Source organism: Chlamydotis macqueenii, chromosome W, assembly GCF_036417535.1.
Source record: "Chlamydotis macqueenii isolate bChlMac1 chromosome W, bChlMac1.mat, whole genome shotgun sequence".
Lineage (NCBI taxonomy): Eukaryota > Metazoa > Chordata > Aves > Otidiformes > Otididae > Chlamydotis > Chlamydotis macqueenii.
Window position 1 is genome coordinate 43,318,240 of NC_141592.1, and position 20,528 is coordinate 43,338,767.

The following is a 20,528-nucleotide window of genomic DNA, read 5'->3' on the forward strand; positions in this document are numbered from 1 at the left end:
TTACACCATAAGGTTTGATTAAGCATGCACTCCCATAAATTAACCAGTAAAAAACATGCTGCAGAAAGCAATTTGTAATGCTCTTATATGAGCATGTAACTTGACTAATCATATCTACAACTCTTATGTCACTCCTCTTATTTGAAGAATTATGATGTAGCTATATTAACACACGCACAAATATACCAACAAGATTCAAAAAAGCAACCAAAAAAACTCTGCATCTAACCTATAGTATCTCATCGCAGAAGAATTTTCTTAGCATTCCTAGTTTTTCTAGTGATCCCCAGAGAATGCTCCACTACCACTGTTTCCTGCCATCTTTGCTATATTCTTCTCATCTCTGAGAATATAACAGATATTTGATATTGTGCATAATCAGTCTTGAGATTTGAACAGTCTACTATTCTGCTACAGGCCGCCTGGCCAGGAGGGAAGAGCAGACAAGGCCCTCTACAGGCACATAGGAGCAGCCTCACGGTCACAAGCCCTGGTCCTCATGGGAGACTTGAACCACCCCAACATCTGTTGGAGGGACAACACGGCAGGGCACAGGCAATCCAGGAGGTTCCTGGAATGCATGGACGACAACTTAGAATCATAGAATCATAGAATGGTTAGGGTTGGAAGGGACCTTCAAAGGTCATCTAGTCCAACCCCCCTGCAAGGAGCAGGGACATCTCCAACTAGATCAGGTTGCTCAGAGCCCCGTCCAACCTGGCCTTGAACGGTTCAAGGGATGGGGCATCCACCACCTCTCTGGGCAACCTGTTCTAGTGCTCTACAAACCTCATTGTAAAAAATTTTCTCAAAAAAAAATAAAATTCCTCCTGCAGGCAATAGAGGAGCCAACGAGGAGAGGTGCCATGCTTGACCTTGTTTACACCAACAGGGAGGGGCTGGTGGGGGATGTGAAACTCAAGGGCAGCTTTGGCTGCAGTGACCATGACACAGTGGAGTTGAAGATCCATGGGGTAGCGAGGAAGCTATGCAGCAAGGTCTCTGCCCTGGACTTCAGGAGGGCAAACTTTGGCCTCTTCAGGGATCTGATGGGCAAAGTGCCATGGGAGACAGCCCTGGAGGGAAGAGGGGCCCAGGAAAGCTGGCTGATATCAAGGAGCACCTCCTCCAAGCTCAGCAGCGATGCATCCCGATGAAGAGCAAGTCGGGCAAAAACGCCAGGAAGCCCACGTGGATGAACAAGGAGCTTCTGGATCAACTGAAAATCAGGAAGGAAGCCTACAGAGGGTGGAAGTGAGGACAGGTAGCCTGGGAGGATTACAGAGAGGTTGTGCGAGTGGCCAGGGATCAGGTGAGGCAGGCTAAAGCCCTGACACAATTAAATCTGGAAAATAAGAAAAGTTTCTATAGGTACGTCGGGGATAAGAGGAAGATCAGGGAGAATGTGGGCCCTGTCCAAAAGGAAACGGGTGACCTGGTTACCCGGGACATGGAGAAGGCTGAGGTGCTTAATGACTTCTTTGCCTCAGTCTTCATCGATAAGGGCTCTTGTCTCGCCACCCAAGCTGTGGAAGGCACAAGCAGGGACTGGGAGGATGAAGAACTGCCCACTGTAGCAGAAGAGCAGGTTTGGGAGCATCTGAGGAACCTGAAGGTGCACAAGTCCATGGGACCTGATGAGATCTATCCGCGGGTCCTGAGGGAACTGGCAGATGAAGTTGCCAAGCCACTGGCTATCGTATTTGAGAAGTCGTGGAGGTCTGGTGAGGTCCCCGATGACTGGAAGAGGGGGAACATAACCCCCATTTTTAAAAAGGGGAACAAGGAGGACCCGGGCAACTACAGGCCGGTCAGCCTCACCTCTGTGCCTGGCAAGGTCATGGAGCAGATCCTCCTGGAAACCATGCTAAGGCACATGGAGAGCAAGGAGGTGGTTGGTGACAGCCAACATGGCTTCACCAAGGGCAGATCGTGCCTGACCAATTTGGTGGCCTTCTATGACGGGGTGACAGCATCGGTGGACAAGGGACGAGCAACGGATATCATCTACCTGGACTTTTGCAAGGCATTTGACACTGTCCCGCACAACATCCTTCTCTCTAAACTAGAGAGACATGGCTTTGATGGACGGACCACTTGGTGGATAAGGAATTGGCTGGATGGCCGCACTCAATGGCTGTGGTCAATGACTCAATGTCCAGGTGGAGACCGGTGACAAGTGGCCTTCCTCAGGGGTCCGTGTTGGGCCTGGCCCTGTTCAACATCTTTGTCGGCGACATGGACAGTGGGATAGAGTGCACCCTCAGCAACTTTGCTGATGACACCAAGCTGTGTGGTGCCGTCAACATGCTGGAGGGGAGGGATGCCACCCAGAGGGACCTTGACAGGCTGGAGAGGTGGGCCAACCTCATGAAGTTCAACCAGGCCACGGGCAAGGTCCTGCACACGGGTCGGGGCAATTCCAAGCACAAATATAGGCTGGGCGAAGAATGGATTGAGAGCAGCCCTGAGGAGAAGGACTGGGGAGTGATGGTGGACGAGAAGCTCAACATGAGCAGGCAATGCGCCCTTGCAGCCCAGAAGGCCAACCCCATCCTGGGCTGCATCAAGAGGAGAGTGGCCAGCAGGTCGAGGGAGGAGATTCTGCCCCTCTACTCTGCTCTGGTGAGACCCCACCTGGAGTACTGCATCCAGCTCTGGAGCCCCCAACATCAGAAGGACACGGACCAGTTGGAGAGGGTCCAGAGGAGGCCACGAAGATGATCAGAGGGCTGGAGCACCTCTCCTGTGAGGACAGGCTGAGAGAGTTGGGGCTGTTCAGCCTGGAGAAGAGGAGGCTCCAGGGAGACCTTAGAGCGGCCTTCCAGTACCTCAAGGGGGCCTACAGGGAAGACAGGGAGAAACTCTTCAGTAGGGCCTGTTGTGACAGGACTAGGGGTAATGGTTTCAAAATAGAGAGAGGTAGATTCAGAGTAGACATCAGGAAAAAATGTTTTACACTGAGGGTTGTAGAACACTGGCCCAGGTTGCCACATCCCTGGAAACATTCCAGGCCAGGTTGGATGAGGCTCTGAGCAACCTGATCTGGTTGGAGATGTCCCTGCTCCTTGCAGGAGGGTTGGACTAGATGACCTTTGAAGGTCCCTTCCAACCCCTAACCATTCTATGATTCTATGATTCTATGATTCAGTTATTACTGTGGATGCTATAGATCCAATTCACAGAATTGAAGAATGGTTTAGGTTGGACGGGAGCTCTGCAAGTAATCTGGTCCAACCTCCATGGTCAAACAAGGTCACCTAGAGCCGGTTGCCCAGGACCATGTCCAGATGGCTTTTGAATATCTCCAAGGATGGAAACTCCACCACCTCTCCGGACAACCTGTTCCAGTGCTCAGTCACCCTCACAGTCAAAAAAAAGTGTTTCCTGATGTTCAGAGGGAACCTCCTGTGTTTCAGTTGTTGCCCATTCCCTCTGGTCCTGTCACTGGACACCAATGGAAAGAGCCTGGCTCTGTCCTCTTTGCATCCTCCCTTCAGATCTACATTAATGAGATCCTCCCTGAGCTTTCTCTTCTCTGTCCCAGCTCTCTCAGCTTTTCTTCATAGGAGAGATGCTCCAGTTCCTTCATCACCTTCATGGCCCTTCGTTGGGCTCTCTCCAGTAGTGCCATCAGTCTCTTGTACTGGGGAGCCCAGAACTGGACACAGCACTCCAGGTGTGGCCTCACCAGTGCTGAATAGAGGGGAAGGATCACCTCTCTCGACCTGCTGGCAATACTTTGCCTAATGCATCCCAAGATACCATTAGCCTTCTTTGCAGCAAGAGCACATTGCTGGCTCATGTTCAAAATGCTGTCCACCAGAACCCCAGGGCCTCTTCTGCAAAGCTGCTTGCCAGCTGGGCAGCCCCCCAGCACGTACTGGTGCTTGGGGTTATTCCTTGCCAGGTGCAGGACTTGGCACTTCCCCTTGATGAACTTCATGAGGTTCCTGTCAGCCCATTTCTCCAGCCTGTGGAGGTCCCTCTGGATGGCAGCACCATCCTCTGGTGCAACCAGCCGCTCATCCCAATTTGGTGTTATCAGCAAACATGCTGAGGGTACACTCTGCCCCATCATCCAGATCAGTAATTAAGAGGCTGAACAGGCCTGGACCCAGTATTGACCCCTGGGGTACACTGCTAGTCACTGGCCTCCAGCTAGGCTTTGTGCCACTGATCACCACCATCTGGGCCTGGCCATTCAGCCAGTTTTCAATCCACCTCAGTGTCTGCTCATCCAACCCATACATCAACAGCTTGTCCATGAGGATCTTATGGGAGAGTGTCAACGGTCTTCCTTAAATCAAGTTAGACTATATCCAGTGCTCTCCCCTCGTCTACCAAGCCAGTCACTTTATCACAGACAGTTATCAAGTTGATCAAGCATGACTTCCCCTTGGTGAATCCATGCTGACTACTCCCAATGATCTTCTCTTTCATGTGCCTGTAAATGGTTTCCAGGATTAGCTGCTCCATCACCTTCTGAGAGATCGAGGTGAGGCTGACCAGACTGTAGTTCCCTGGGTCCTCCTTCTTGCAGACAGGAGTGACATGCAAACTACTAACAATGGACGAATAGAAGGCTGAGGTACTCAACAACTTTTTTGCCTCAGTCTTCACTGGTAACCCCTCTTCCCACACCTCTCGAGTGGATGGACCTTAAGGAAGGTACTGGGGGAGCAAAGTTCCTCCCACTGAAAGAGAAGATCAGGTTCGTGACCACCTGAGGAACCTGAACATAGATAAGTCTAAAAGGGACCTGACGAGATGCATCCCAGAGTCCTGAGGGAATTGGCTGATGTAGTTGCCAAGCCACTCTCCATGATATTTGAAAAGTCATGGCAGGCAGGTGAAGTCCCCAGTGACTGGAGAAAGGGAAACATTGCACTCATTTTTAAACAGGGTAGAAAGGAGGATCCTGGGAACTACCGACCTGTCAGCCTCACCTCTGTGCCTAGGAAGAAGTCCTGGTTCTGGCTAGGACAGAGTTAATGTTCACCTGAGCTGGGAGAGGAGCTGGAGCTGGTGGCCCCTGTGGCTGGGGGACACAGCTGGGACAGTTTCCCCAAATTGGCCACAGGGCTGTTCCATACCCTGTGACATCATGCTCAGTGTATACAATGGGAACAGGGGTGAAGTGCAGGTTTTTGCTAATTAGGAGGGAGCTGTGTGTTTGGATCAACTGTGAGCTACTGTACTGTAAATTATGTGCTTAAGTATATTCTGTTATTGTTTTTGTTATCCCTCTCTGTTTTGTCTTCCTTTGTTCTGTTAAACTGTTTTTATCCCAACCCATGAGTTTTGCCTTTCCTTCTTTCCTGATTCTTGTCTCCATCCCAGTGGAGAGGCAGCGAGGGGGGGGAGTGTGCAAGTGACTGCGTGGTATTTTAGCTGCTGAGTGGGGCTAAACCATGGCAGTTCTTTTTGGTGCCTGATGTGGGGCATGAAAGGTTGAGATAACGACAGATCTGACCAGAGCACGTTGAAACAAAATTCGTTATATGGACTTCTTATATTAGTTAAATAGTTGCTGATGTTGTTTTGGTTGGTCATGTGATTGTATTATGTAAATCCTTATATATACTATGTATTCCCTGTGGTGCTATTTATCACCTCGGGGAGAGTGGTGACAATTATCACTTTGCTGTACTGTGTAATATCAACTTATGATATAGAAATATCAATGGCCTTGAGGTTAAGTTGGTATCTGTATGCGGATGATTTTCCCCCCACTCTTTCACCTCCCTTTTCTCCTACAGGCTAGTTACAACAGTCTTTGAGAATTCTGAGTATCTTGGGGATGTTCAAGCCAGCGTGTTCTTACTGCTATGTCTCCTGAATGTGTCCCAGGTCTTGTTCAGGGTTACAAAGCCACTTTTTAGGAATACCACCCAGAGATCTGCCCCAAGGCTGGAGGGGCAGGGGTGGCATGGCATGTAGGAGAACATGGGCAGTGTAAGGGTCGGTCAGAAAATCAGTATTGTCTCAACCTTGTCATCGAGGACTTCCAGGTGGACTATGGACTTGATCTGGCCTAAAAGTCAGGCTCACAACTTGACATGAGTTGCTGTGAGCAGCCTGCCTGAGATGCAGTTGTTTTTTTTTTCCTCCCAGGAACAGAACGGAACTGTTATGGACAAGGCCGACTCTGGCCTAACAACAAAATGTACAACATCCTTGAAACGGCGGACAGAGTGCCACGGAGGTGCCACGGCTCATCCCTGTTGTCAAAACTGGCAGAGATAACCGTGCAGCTGCTATCGAGGAGGATGAATCACAACTGCTGTCTCAAAAACAACGGTGAGAAAGTGCCCTTTAATGGAACTTTGCTCATTATAATGTACAAAAACCACACTTCTATCCTAAGGGCCGAGAGCAGGCGGAGATCCCCAAAGTAAGGAGGAGCAAGGTTTGCCACTTGGCATAAAAGGTCGACCCCTAACAACGAGACCCCCGAAGAGCTCTCCCCACCAAGGATCGACATCGACATCGATCGTGAGGACCAGCGGGACGCTGCCTGGACCTGGGACCATAGGGGCGCCTTGGACCCGCGGTGGTAGCTATTATCTTCTTTTTTCCCTTCCCTATCTTTACTTTTCCTTTTCACTCCCTTTCACCTATCGCGCGCCGCTTTACGGGCAAAATAATAAAGTTTGTGCTGTTTGATTGAAACCAACCCCTTTGGCGTGTTCGCCGTAATTTTGCACTTCGATATCGCATTAAAAGAACCATCACGAGTCCCGAGTGGGCCGTGACATTTTTTAAATTGGCGTAGTCGGCAGGATCCTGAAAGACAGAGAGGTGCAGGTTGTGTGTGGTCTGTAACAGGGGAAGGACGGTTCGGTCCAGCCGCACCTAGCCCTACATCCATTCGGATGAGAGGTGTCTAGAAAGCAAGGGGGCTGATCCGAATTTCCCGCACACCTCACACACCGAGTAGACTTGAACTGAGGTTTGGACTCTGTCTGACGGGAGTTAATAATCAGATCTCTTAGTGCAAAAGGGGGATCTGTCCTCATATGTATGAGGCTGACTACTCAGGGAAGTGAAGGGCGACTGCAGAGAGTCTGCATTTGTGGAAACTTAAGTTTGGCCTCCCTGTAGTAGATTTTGGTCCCTTCAACCACTCGGGGAAGAGAAGGGCGACGCAGGGGAACTGCGTGTGTGGAAACTAAGTTTAGCCTCTCCAAAGTGGGTTTGGTCCCTTTGCAATAAGAATGGCAGGAAAAGTTGATGATCGGTACTCTTTGTTAGTGAGAAATCAAGACTCGCTTTATGAGTTCTTGGCACAGCACGGTGCCCGGCCTTCCACACCTGGGCAAGATTGGGCTCGGGATAATTGGACAAATTTGCAGAGCGTAGTAGATCGAATGACTTCCTTGCAGAAGGAGGCGAGGGTAAAATCTGGCAGAGGCAAAGCCATAGTTTGTGCTGCTCTGGGTGCCAGTCTGGCAGCAGCAGTAGAGGACCGCCTTAAGCGGCGAGAGCAGGAGCAACAGATTATTGAGTCGCTCCAGCGTTTGGTGGAGGCCCTTCAGGGGACAGTATCTACCCTCCAAAAGCAGCTGGAAGAAGAAAAGGAGCAAAACCTTTTGCTAAAATCTATCTTGAGGGAGGAATATCCAAAGAATTCAGAATTGGACAATGAGACAGATCTGAAGCTTGAGGAGAGAGGTATTCAACAGATAAGTCCAATATACCCTCAGAAGAAATTGGAGGAAGTGAGGGATCTCTCTGGCGACCACCCTCGGGTGAGACCTTTGGTTAAAACAGAATTCTTTTATTTGAATGATGAGGATAGCAACCCACAGATAACAACTAAGGAGTCGCTGTATACCGCTACTGAGCTTGCCAAACTGAAGCGGGAGTACGGGCGTCTTGCCAAAGAATCTGAGACGGAGTATGTGTGGCGTGTATCTCTAACCAGGGGAGATCAAATCCAGCTGAGTGAAAAGGAGGCTGAGGGATATTGGGGTCCTGGAGTCTTTTTGACCACAGGAGATAATCGTGCCCCATGGTCCTTAACTCAGCGAGCTGCCTATTGGGCTGGGGGGTTAAACCCTTTGGAGAGAGGGGATCCTCTTGCAATCACTGGCACAGTTGATCAGCTGGTGGAAAGCGTCCAAAAAGCTGCTTGTTTGCAAATGATGAAAGAAAGAAAGTTAACTCCTAGATGTGAATCTCCAATGATGTTGCCAATGGACCCTGAGAGCATGACTCCCTTGATAAGGGGACTTCCAGAGTCACTTAAACCTTTGGGGATTCAACTTCGAAAGACCATTGAGACACTTGGTCCCTTAGAAAGATTGGAGGGCTTTATGAGAGGCCATGGAAATACAACCAATAGCCCCGTGAATGTGTCTCCCTCTGATCTCAGCCCATCTCGACCCTCATCAGGTGATAAAGCAAAGGTGTGGACTTGGGGGGAGGTAGCACAGGAGCTGATAAATTATGGGAGAAAATATGGTCCAGTAAAACTCCCAGAGGACAGACCAAAAGGAATCCGTCAGATAGAAATCAGGGACTCTCCCCCCCACATCAGTCAACCTAGCCCTCGTTTTAAAACAGCGGGGGGAGCACAGCCCATGACCCGACAACAGTGGTGGCTTTTGGGAATTAAAAAGGGTGTTCCAAGGGATGTAATGGATGGTCTACCCATTGAAAAGCTGAGCAAGGTGGTATCAAAATGGTGTAACCCGAAACAATACCCACCCAAAGGAAAAGAAATCTCACCCATCACACCCACAGCCCCACCTTTGGAAGACACAGGCAACAGAAACAGTGAGGTTTTTCCCCAGACGCAGGAAAACTAGAACCTCCATTCCCCATTGGTGAGCGAGGGAATGGAGGATGGATTTATATCCGACAGCTCACCAAGACTAGCAGGGGAGATTTGCTAATTACGGCTATTGTGGGTCCAAAACGTGGACTGGTGACCTTTTTGATTGATACCGGTGCCCATGTCTCCGCTTTGACTAAAGAAGATGCACAAAGGTGTGGTGTCTCTCCCTCGAGAAGACGTTTTTGTGTCCTGAATGCTTTAGGGTCAACAGAAGCCATGAGCGTTGCTCAGGTAAAGCTAACGTTGCCGGGAGAGGAAAACACGGTCACTGTTACAATGGTGATCGGGAATATTCCTACTAATTTATTAGGAATGGATGTCCTTAAAGGGAAAGGTTGGAAAGACCCAGAAGGGTTGTGGTGGACTTTTGGGACCCCGCAATTACATATTAGGTTACTCCAAACTGCACCCTCTCTGCCGTTCAGCAAAGTAACTAACGTCAAACAATATCCCCTTCCCCTGGGAGCAAAAGAAGGTATCAGACCTGTTTTGCAGGAACTGCGGGAGCAAGGGGTTGTGATAAATACACATTCTCCTTTTAACTCTCCGGTGTGGCCAGTGCGAAAACCTAATGGAAAGTGGCGACTCACAGTGGATTTTAGGAGATTGAACGCCAACACCGAACCTTTGACTGCCGCAGTGCCCAATTTGGCGGAATTGGTAATAATAATTCAGGAGAAAGCTCACCCAATTATGGCAACTATAGATGTTAAAGACATGTTTTTTATGGTACCTTTGCAACCAGAGGACAGAGACCGTTTTGCCTTTACGTGGGAAGGGCAACAATATACTTTCACCCGGCTACCCCAGGGGTATAAGCACTCTCCTACATTGGCTCATCATGCTTTAGCCCAAGAATTGGAAAAAATACCAAAACCTGAATCTGTAGATGTTTACCAATATATTGATGACATCCTTGTGGGGGGGAAAGAAATAAAGGAGGTGGAAACAACCCACCAGAATATAATTTCTCACTTGGAGAATTTGGGTTTGCAAATCCCTCCCGAAAAGGTCCAAAAGCCATTGCAAGAAGTAAAGTTTTTGGGAATTTGGTGGAAAGGGGGAATGACGTGTATCCCACCGGACACCCTCACTTCTTTAGATCAGATTAAAATGCCTGAGTCAAAAAAGGATTTACAACATGCTTTAGGACTACTGGTGTTCTGGAGAAAACATATTCCGGACTTCTCCATTATTGCTAGACCTCTTTATGATTTGCTGAGGAAAGGGGTCAAATGGGAATGGACCCCATCTCAGGAAGAAGCTATGCAATTGTTAATTTCTGAAGCAACGGCTCACCAGGCTCTCGGTCCTATCCACCCTACAGACCCTTTTCAGGTGGAATGGGGATTTGCCATATCAGGATTATCAGTACACATATGGCAACGGGGCCCTGAGGGTCCAACTCGGCCTGTAGGATTTTATTCTCGCAACTTTAAAGATGCCGAGAGGAGATACACTGCTTGGGAGAAAGGGTTGTTTGTGGTTAGCCTGGCTCTCATAGAAGTAGAGAAAATTGCATGCCAACAACCAATTGTACTGAGAGGCCCGTTTAAAGTGATAAAGGCAGTTACCAGTGGGACCCCTCCCCCTGACGGGGTGGCCCAGAAAGCCTCAGTACGAAAATGGTATGCCCAGATTGAACACTACTGTAACATTTTCTCAGTGACTGAAGGAGCTTTAAAACACCTGGCTATACAAGAAACAGAAAGCTCGGATGGCAGCCAAGATAATCCTGCCTCTGTCATCCAAGCAGCTCCTCCTTTCTCCCCTGACCAAGCAGTGAGTGCCTGGTTTACCGATGCTTCTGCAAAGAGAGAAGGGAAAGTATGGAAATATCGAGCAGTAGCACTCCATACCTCCTCTGATGAACAAATTATTACAGAGGGAGTGGGCAGCGCCCAAGTAGGAGAGTTAATTGCAGTGTGGAGTGTTTTCCAGCGTGAAGCTCAAGCCACTTCTCCTGTCCACATTTATACTGATTCCTATGCTGTGTTTAAGGGTTGTACTGAATGGCTGCCTTTTTGGGAGCAAAATGAATGGGAGGTTAACAGAATCCCAGTGTGGCAAAAGGAAAAATGGCAAGATATCTTAAACATTGCTAAACAGGGGAACTTTGCCGTGGGATGGGTAGCTTCTCATCAGGCAGATGGGGGCTCAGCGGGTAAATGGAATAACAGAGCGGATGAGTTAGCAAGGCTAGCCCCTGTACAAAAGGACCAAGTCACGGAAGATTGGGAACACCTGCTAGAATGGTTGCATGTAAAGCGTAAACACACAGGAGCTAAGGATCTGTATCGTGAAGCCCTTGCTCGAGGCTGGCCTGTCACCAGAGCAACATGCGAAACTTGCATATCTGCCTGTGAGCAATGTCGCAGGCAACTGGAAAGACACCCTTTAGAAGATGATCCCCTGCATCTAAGAGAGGGTAAAGGTTTGTGGGATGCGTGGCAGGTAGATTATATTGGACCCTTTAAGAAATCAGGAGGGAAACATTTTGTGTTGGTGGGAGTGGAAATAACATCAGGACTAGTCCAAGCAGAAGCCTTTCACAGGGCTACTGGAGAAAGCACTGTGAAAGCATTGCGACAATGGTTTGGAACTTTTCCAAAACCACAAGAAATACAGTCTGATAACGGTTCCCACTTCACTGCCAGAATAGTACAGGATTGGGCACGAAGTGAAGGGATTAAATGGATTTTTCACACTCCTTATTACCCACAAGCTAATAGTGTTGTAGAAAGAACCAATGGTTTGCTAAAACGACTTTTGAAACCACAGGAAGGCAATTGGGATGCTCGCCTGTGGAAAGCTGTCAAAAGTGTAAATGACAGATGGGGGGTAAATGGATGCCCTAAAATCACTGCCTTCTGTCCAAAAGCCCCTACTTTAATCCCCTCTTTAAAAGGACCGAATGACTCTAAAAATCCAGCTCACTTCCCAGGACAACCTGTTTTGGTGGAGCTTCCCACTGTGGGAACAGTACCATTGGTCCTAAAAACCCCACTAAATGCATATGCGTGGATAGCCTCTGATGCCCTGGGAAAGGAACATCGGATAAATACCCGTTGGATAGTTCCATCATTTTAACTGTGCCTCAAGGAGGCAAGCTCTGTTATTTTATCTTGCAGAAGAACTCCGAGGGACAACAGAGAGTGGGAAAAGCTGCACATGGATGATAATTTGGAAGCATAAATTCTAAAAATGACCAATTTTTTAATTGGACTTGTGATTGGGCTTACAATATTTTTCTGCATCTTACCACTAACCTGTAATCAAAAGAACACCGAATGGCCATGGTCTCACGCCTACCTTAGGTTTACAGGAAGCATGGGACCACCTTTTAAACGGTTGGACTTAAACTTGGCCACTGTGGTTAAGCATGAAATGGAAATGTACTCAGAGCATGAGTGGGGCTGGGACAGAGACAGCAGGGCTCCCCTCTTGATGGGAACAATTGGAGAAAAAATTCAAATAGGTTGCCGAATGGTCAATGGATCTATCCATGAAAAAGCAACCCAAATTATTGTAAGAAGAACTAATGAATCTGTACTCACAAAGAGTCTCTGTGTCCTTGAAAAGGAAAAATTGGAATGCTGGAGTAATTTTACACTAACCCAACCTGTCTTTGTAATCTGTCTCTGGAACATCCAGAAAGGTGACGTGGCACTCACATTCAAATTTAAAATGGCCATTATTGAGCCAACAACAACAACTACTCCCAGCCCCAACATGACAACAAACACAGCACCACTTACCACTGAACCAGTTATTGTACTGAACCCGAAAATCTTTGGGATTGGACCATATGTAATCAGAAATATGGGCCAGCAACAGATGTTATTCAATCCATCATGGTCCCTCAAACAAGTTGAATTGTCAATGCAAAATAATGCTTCAGAAATTCAGCCAGCTTGCTCACCTTTCCTAAAAACCTCTTATGAGGGATGGACAACCTGGCTGCAAAAACGGACCCCTTCCGAAAAACGAATAAAGAGAGACCTAACTGGTGTTCTGGGAACAGGATTGGGAGTTCTAAATAGTATTGATTCAGAGGTATTGATGAACAAATTGGCTACCACAACTAGTGACCTGACTAAATTGCAACGTCCTTTACGATCTTCCCTATTGGCTTTGGGAACTAATCAATGGATGTTATCGAATATATAACCAAAATGGGAGAAGGTGAATGAAAAAGACCGTGAATTGGTTATAGATGCACTCAGTGTGGTCCAAAACAACCTCTCCCTGGCTCTCAGTTGTATCCAAGCTCAACTGTGGATGCAATCAGTAGCCGCATCAATTATAAGAGAAGGTGAAGAAGGCACTTTCCCCACTGAAATTCGGAAAATAGTTTGGGACAGTGCCACTGACTTTGAAAGGAAATTCCAGTCCTGGTGGTATCTGGTTAATTTTACCTATAACCCCATCAACAGCGTGGCCACAGCTTTTGTGTTAACCATACACAATGCTTCGGTAGATACAATATACCCAATCATTGCGCTAGGACTGAACCACAACGGAACTGTACTCTATCCTCTAGAGCATAGAGTATGGGCCCGGAAAAACGGGGATAAATGGCAAAGTATTGATGTTGATGCATGTATTGTGCGGGAACAAGGATTCATTTGTGAAAGCAATACCATCAGAGCCCAAGACATTTGTCTTGACACTGAACATTTGCCATTTCGAGATTCGTCCTGACAAAAACCCTGAGACAATACTTGTATATATTGGCAAAGGTTGTGCATGCTTACGGACTGTTTGCAATTCCATAGCTGTAAGTGATGTAGTTGTAGATACTAGGAACCACTCACATTTTTGTGTTTGTAATTTTACTAAAATCACTGGATGTGACTTTTCTTACTTAGCACCGGTGACCTCTCACAAACTCTTGCAATCTAATTACACACTGATTCATGAACTGCTACCTGAACCAATTGGAATGAATCTCACTTTGGTAAAAAAAAAATATTACAACACCAGGATTTGATCAAGATCCTGGGAGAGATCAGGGAAAATGGACAAAAAACCTTAGTAACAGTTCATCATGATGTGGATGAAATACACCGTGTTTTGGAAAGGGTAGAAAAAGATTCAGAACATAGATGGTGGGACACAGTTTTTGGGTGGCCACCTACTGCAACAGGCATCTTGAACAAATTGTGTCACCCCATTATTGTTCTCTTAATACTGGTCTTAATAAGTTTTGTTTTATCAGCAATACTGTATGTCAAAATTTGGAAAATGATGAATCAGTTGACACATTTGACTTCTGTACTTAATGCACACAGTCTGCTAAATGTTCCAACCTACATAGATATTCCAAAATCTGCTAGTGCAAGGCAGATTGCCTAGAGAAAAATGATATAGAATTAGAAGATTTTTAGTGTATGTTAGAAAAACACCTTAACTTTTTGCAAATTGTACAGTAATTATGCTGCTGTTACTTTTCTCTTTCTCTCTTCTTTCCTGTCTCCCTTTGAGGGTTATGCTACCACCATGCGGTCCTGACGACAATGTTGAGCCACGGGGTGGTGTAAGGGTCGGTCAGAAAATCAGTATTGTCTCAACCTTGTCATCGAGGACTTCCAGGTGGACTATGGACTTGATCTGGCCTAAAAGTCAGGCTCACAACTTGACATGAGTTGCTGTGAGCAGCCTGCCTGAGATGCAGTTGTTTTTTTTTTCCTCCCGGGAACAGAACGGAACTGTTATGGACAAGGCCGACTCTGGCCTAACAACAAAATGTACAACATCCTTGAAACGGCGGACAGAGTGCCACGGAGGTGCCACGGCTCATCCCTGTTGTCAAAACTGGCAGAGATAACCGTGCAGCTGCTATCGAGGAGGATGAATCACAACTGCTGTCTCAAAAACAACGGTGAGAAAGTGCCCTTTAATGGAACTTTGCTCATTATAATGTACAAAAACCACACTTCTATCCTAAGGGCCGAGAGCAGGCGGAGATCCCCAAAGTAAGGAGGAGCAAGGTTTGCCACTTGGCATAAAAGGTCGACCCCTAACAACGAGACCCCCGAAGAGCTCTCCCCACCAAGGATCGACATCGACATCGATCGTGAGGACCAGCGGGACGCTGCCTGGACCTGGGACCATAGGGGCGCCTTGGACCCGCGGTGGTAGCTATTATCTTCTTTTTTCCCTTCCCTATCTTTACTTTTCCTTTTCACTCCCTTTCACCTATCGCGCGCCGCCTTACGGGCAAAATAATAAAGTTTGTGCTGTTTGATTGAAACCAACCCCTTTGGCGTGTTCGCCGTAATTTTGCACTTCAAGATCGCATTAAAAGAACCATCACGAGTCCCGAGTGGGCCGTGACAGGCAGGTACCCTAGAAAACTTCTCACCTCCTGTGGTTTGGAATTTTAGTCCTGAACAACTACAGTACCCTGATGAAGTGACAGAATATTTGAAGGGAAAATGCTGTGGCTGTTCCGAAGAGGCACAACTTACTGCACTGTGCTGGGCCCTGGCCAGTATCTACCAAACTGCTCAATGTTACACAGCCCCCTCAAGGGAAAGAGAGGGCAAACAGACCAATAGGCACTGTGGCTACTTCAACCTTGGCAACAGGCACTGCAACTCATGCTGGTATCAGTTGCCCCTGTACACAAGAAGAAAACTTGGAAGTGGAAGTCAGCTCGCTTAATAAGGGACGGAGGAACTTTTCCAAGGAGGGAGCAGGAGGAAGCAGCATACTGCCCTGTCAGCGAGGAGGCAGACTATTCTGAAGCAGGGCCATCACGAAGACAGGAGGAGGAAGAGGAAGAATTTCCCAATTCCCCCCCAGGAAGAACTCGGCAGGAGGGCCCCTCCTCTTCCTCAGAGGAAGAACTCATAAATGAGACAGTAACCACCTGATCTCTGTCCCTGAGTGAGACATGCGAAGAAATTCGCTGTGAGACATGCAAAAAGATTTCAGCCGTTGTCTGGGTGAGCACATTGTCAGCTGGCTGCTGCGGTGCTGGGATAATGGGGCCAGTAGCCTGGAATTAGAGGGCAGAGAAGCCAGGCAGCTGGGATCCCTTTCTAGAGAAGGGGGCATTGACAAAGCAATGGGAAAAGGGACACCAGCCCTCAGCCTCTGGAGGCAACTCCTGTCAGGTGTGAAGGAAAGGTGTCCTTTCAAGGAGGATGTAATATGTCACCCAGGCAAGTGGGCCACCATGGAGAGGGGCATCCAGTACTCGAGGGAGTTAGTTGTGCTGGAGGTCATAGATGATGATCTGGACAATGAGCAGTTATCTCAGCATCCAGATGGAGTCAAGTGCACACGACAAATGTGGCGGAAGTTTGTTTGAAGCGCACCATCGTCAGATGCCAACTCATTGTCAGAAATGACCTGGAAAGACGGAGAGGAACAAACAGTGGATGAACTGGCTGGCCAACTCTGACAGTATGAAGAAAGTCTGTCATCCTCCCTACAGGCCTGCGTCTCGGCTGTGGAGAAACTGTCCCAGGAGTTCCAGCAATTCAAAGAGGATATGTCCCATTCCCCACCAGTATGGGCCAATATTTCAGCCATTAGGAGTAAACGTTTCCCTGCTCAAGAGAGACGGTACATGCAACGAGGTGACCTGTGGTTTACCTTGCATGACCAAGGAGAGGACATGAGGAAGTGGGATGGAAAGCCTACCTCGGCCCTAGAGGCACACGTATGTGAGTTGCAAGGTAAAACAATTGCAAATGGAGGTTCTCCCAGGAAAATTGCTGCTCCAGTCTCCAATGGACAGTTCCCCAGACAGGGTAAAGGGTTGGCCTTACTTCTGATCCTCTCGAAGGGACTTTTGATTTATATTCACAAGAAGTGAGAAGCAAATACTATGGACAGGACTAGAGGGGCCCTGCCTCCAGCCAGGCAGAGGAGAGGGACAACAGTTGACTGGACTGTGTGGATACGATGGCCTGGCACGTCAGACCCACGAGAGTAGAAGGCTCTAGCAGACACTGGTGCACAGTGTATCTACCCTAATGCCATCAAGCTATAGAGGGGTGTTGTGGTTTTGTTTAGTGAGAGGGGGCCTAAGGTGGTAGCTTCTGTAGGAAGAAGTTGCTCCCCTTTGTCCAGTGGACTCGGACGGGCCTAGGGCGGACCCGCTGCTGGCCAGGGCCGAGCCGATTGGTAGCAGAATGTTCCCTGATAACGCCTCTGCAATAACGTATTTAAGAAGGGGAAAACAAAACAAAACAAAACAAAACAAACAAAAAAAACAACAGAGAGAAAAGAGAAGATGTGAAGAAGCTGAACGGGGGCAGAGAGGGGGAGGCACAGGCCTCGTGGGCCTTGCAGGCCCCACCCTTTGGCCTCTTGCCAGCAGGCCAACTGGGCCCGACTCGGCCCGACCTGGCTGCAAGAAGTGGAGAGGAGATGAGATGGATGTGAAGAGATTCTGAGAGGCGTCTGCCAGCCTGTTGTGAAGAACTTTTCTTGTGAGAGGAACGGCTGCAGATGCCAAGGGCAGTTCAGAAGGAGGGGGAGGAGTAATGCTGCTCCTGGCCAAGATTCCCCTGCAGCCTGTGGTGATGACCATGGTGGTCACAGGTTGTCCCCCTGCAGCCCATGGAGGCCCACGGAGGAGCAGAGATCCACCTGCAGCCCGTGAAGGACCCCACACCGGGGGAGGTGGATGCCTGAAGGCGGCTGTGGCCTGTGGAGGGCCCACTGGGGCAGCCGTTCTGGAGGGACTGCACCCCGTGGAAGAGATGACCCACGCCAGAGCAGTTCCACAAAGGACTGTGGCATAGGGGTGGGACCCCACAACGGAGCAGGGGAGGAATGTGAGGAGTTCTTCCCCTGACTATGAAGCAGTGGTGTAAAACAACATGTGATGGACTGACCATAACCCCCATTCCCTCTTCCCCCCCGTGTCACTGGGGGGGGGAAGGCAGAGATAATGTTAAGCCCGGGAAGAGGGAGGGGAGGTTATCTTGTTCTCTGTCTCATTATCCTGCTAGTTTTAGTAATAAATGAATAGTTTTCCCCAAGTTGAGTCTGTTTTGCCTGAAATGGTGACTTTAAGGATTTTCTCCCTGTCATTTTCTCCAACCTCGAGCCGTTTTTCTTATATTATCTCTCCCTATTCTCTCGGAGGGTGGGGGGAGTGAGAGAGAGACTGTGTAGTCTGGTCCCAATCGGGGCTGAACTACGACAGATGTGTACCTCAAGGAGATCTGATTTGAGGTGAAAATAGCAAATTGAACTGTATGGTGTTAACTACTATATAGTACTGTATGCCATTACTTCTCTAGCTGTTATATGTCATATCAAAAGTATTATAGTAAGAATCACCTAGATCAACAAAGAATGAACTTTGATAAAACCGAGCAAAATGCAGCAGTGACAGAACCAGGACTGGCTTTAGCAACTGTCGCCCAGCAACTCAGTATCGACATCCTCAACCTGCAGAACATGAACTTAAACCAGTCGCACCAGATACACCAACTGAGCAAACACTGTGTCATATGTCCTGTCCTGTGAGACTGTCCGGACAGATGGAGCCCAAAGTCATGGACTAAATGAACTCACCAGACATTTTGGAGGGATGGCCCATAGACTGAGGGAATTGTATCTGTGTGTATGTGTGTATATATATATATATGTATATCAAAGACAGAAAAAAAAGGTGATGTTTAATTGGAAGGTGTAGGATCTGGGTATGATGTAGATGGTATGGAATAAGGGGTGGATACTGTCCTGGTTCTGGCTAGGACAGAGTTAATTTTCACCTGAGCTGGGAGAGGAGCTGGAGCTGGTGGCCCCTGTGGCTGGGGAACACAGCTGGGACGGTTTCCTAATTAGCCAACAGCTGGGAGAGTTTCCCCAAATTGGCCCAAGGGCTGTTCCATCCCATGGGCCATCATGCTCAGGGTATAAGTGGGGATGGGGCAGTGGAGGTTTTTAGCTACTCATGAGGGAGCTGGTTGCCAGGATCCACTGTCAACTATTGTACTGTGAATCACATGTTTAGTGTATTGTTATTGTTACTCCTCTCTGTTTTCTCTTCCTTTGCTGTTCTGTTAAACTGGTTTTATCCCAACCTACAAGTTTTGCTTTTTTTATTCTGTTTTTCCTCCCCATCCCACTAGGGGGGAGGGGGGAAGTGAGCAGCTGTGTGCTATTTTAGCTGGTGAGTGGGGTTAAGCCATGACACTTGGTGTGACTCAAAGAGGAAACTAAAACATCTTCCTTCCCCCAACCCCCTTCTTCCTCCACTCACTTTCACTCCTTCATTCCCAACTTATCATAGAATAGTTTGGGTTGGAAGGGACCTTCAAAGGCCATCTAGTCCAACCCCCCTGCAAGGAGCAGGGACATCTCCAACCAGATCAGGTTGCTCAGAGAGGGGTAGGTGAGAATGTGGAATTGGGAGTTGCAGTCAGTTCATAACAGCTCATCTGCTGCTCCTTCATTCTTTCATTTTTCCCTGCTTCAATATGGGGTCTCTCCCACAGGATCATCCTTCAAGAACTGCTCCAGCATGGGTCCTCTCCATGGGGTACAGTCCTTCAGGAATGGATTGCTTCAACGTGGGTCCCCCAGAGGCTGCACTTCCCGACAGAAAACCCATTCCTACATGGGCTCCTTTCCACAGGCTGTAGTTCCTGCCAGGAGCCTGCTCCAGCATGTGTTCTCTACAGGCTACAGCTTCCTTCAGGGCACATCCACCCACTCTGGCATAGGGCCCTCCAAGGGCTGCAGAGTGGATATCTGTTCTGGAGTGGTCTTCTCCACAGGCTGCAGGGGAATCTTTGCTTTGATGCCTGGAGCACCTCCTCTCCCTCCTTCTTCACTGACCTTGGTGTCTGCAGAGCTGTTTTGCTTTAATTTTTCCCCCTCATTCCTCTCTCTCTCTCACACACATGCTCTGCTGCACAGCATTTTACCCTTTCTTAAATGTTATCACAGAGATGCTACCAGCTTCACTGATTGGCTCATGTTTGGCCAGTGGCAGGTCCATTTTGGGGCCAGTTAGAACTGGCTTTGTCCAGCACAGGAGGAACCCCGGTCTCTTCTGACAGAGGCCACCCCTGCAGTCTCCTCACTACCAAAGCCTTGCTGCATAAACCCAATACAACTCCCTCTGTACGTACACACCTCTCCCCCCCATTTGTATTACTTACTTCTACCAAAAAGAAACCAATAGTTGAAAATACTTCTGTAATTATTTGTTTTAACTCCCACTTAGATTTCTTGAAAGTGGGAACTTAGAATAGTGGTTTTCAATTTCTCTTTTTAATCTTCTGTGGAAGGTATGAGTTTATACAGCAAATTTAAGCCCACTGACAAACAATTGGCTTTACTTAACTATCTTTTGTGGTCCACAGACTATTAAATGAACAAAGCAAATAAAATCAACAGAAATTAGTCTTGTGTTAACATCAGCTTTCAAGAACATAAACAATGGTAAGGGACCTTGGTGCAAGAAGCTGCTTACTGGAAAAAGGAAGTACACAATGCACCCTAGCCAGCTACTTTCCCAATAAGCTTTACTGAGCACACCTTTTTTTACCTACAGAGAAGTAAGGTCTGCTCAAGTGCTCCATGTCTTGTTCTACAGGAAACATAGGAAGAACGAAGAGATGGGAAATCAGATTGCTATTCAATTAGCACCAATACTTAACTTCTGCGTTCCCTGTTCTACCTGGAGCTTGTGTTGCAGAGT

At 48.0% G+C, this 20,528-nt stretch overlaps 3 protein-coding genes across 3 annotated transcripts in view; 2 read left to right on the top strand and 1 right to left on the bottom strand.

Annotated features, from left to right (window-relative positions):
• Nucleotides 1–20,528, bottom strand: part of LOC147596714 (ATP-dependent chromatin remodeler CHD1-like) — an 84,535-nt gene that overhangs the window by 40,136 nt on the left and 23,871 nt on the right. The gene's annotated exons all lie outside the window — the stretch shown is intronic.
• LOC147596715 (uncharacterized) lies at nt 7,221–10,262 on the top strand. The gene is made up of 2 exons (XM_086769432.1): nt 7,221–8,681; nt 10,173–10,262. The coding sequence occupies exons 1-2, from the start codon at nt 7,221–7,223 to the stop codon at nt 10,260–10,262; spliced, it is 1,551 nt and encodes a 516-aa protein (XP_086625558.1).
• Nucleotides 12,578–14,203, top strand: LOC147596716 (uncharacterized). Its single transcript, XM_086769433.1, is given in 3 exon segments — nt 12,578–13,518; nt 13,520–13,808; nt 13,811–14,203. Coding segments are annotated over 3 exon segments (1,623 nt in total).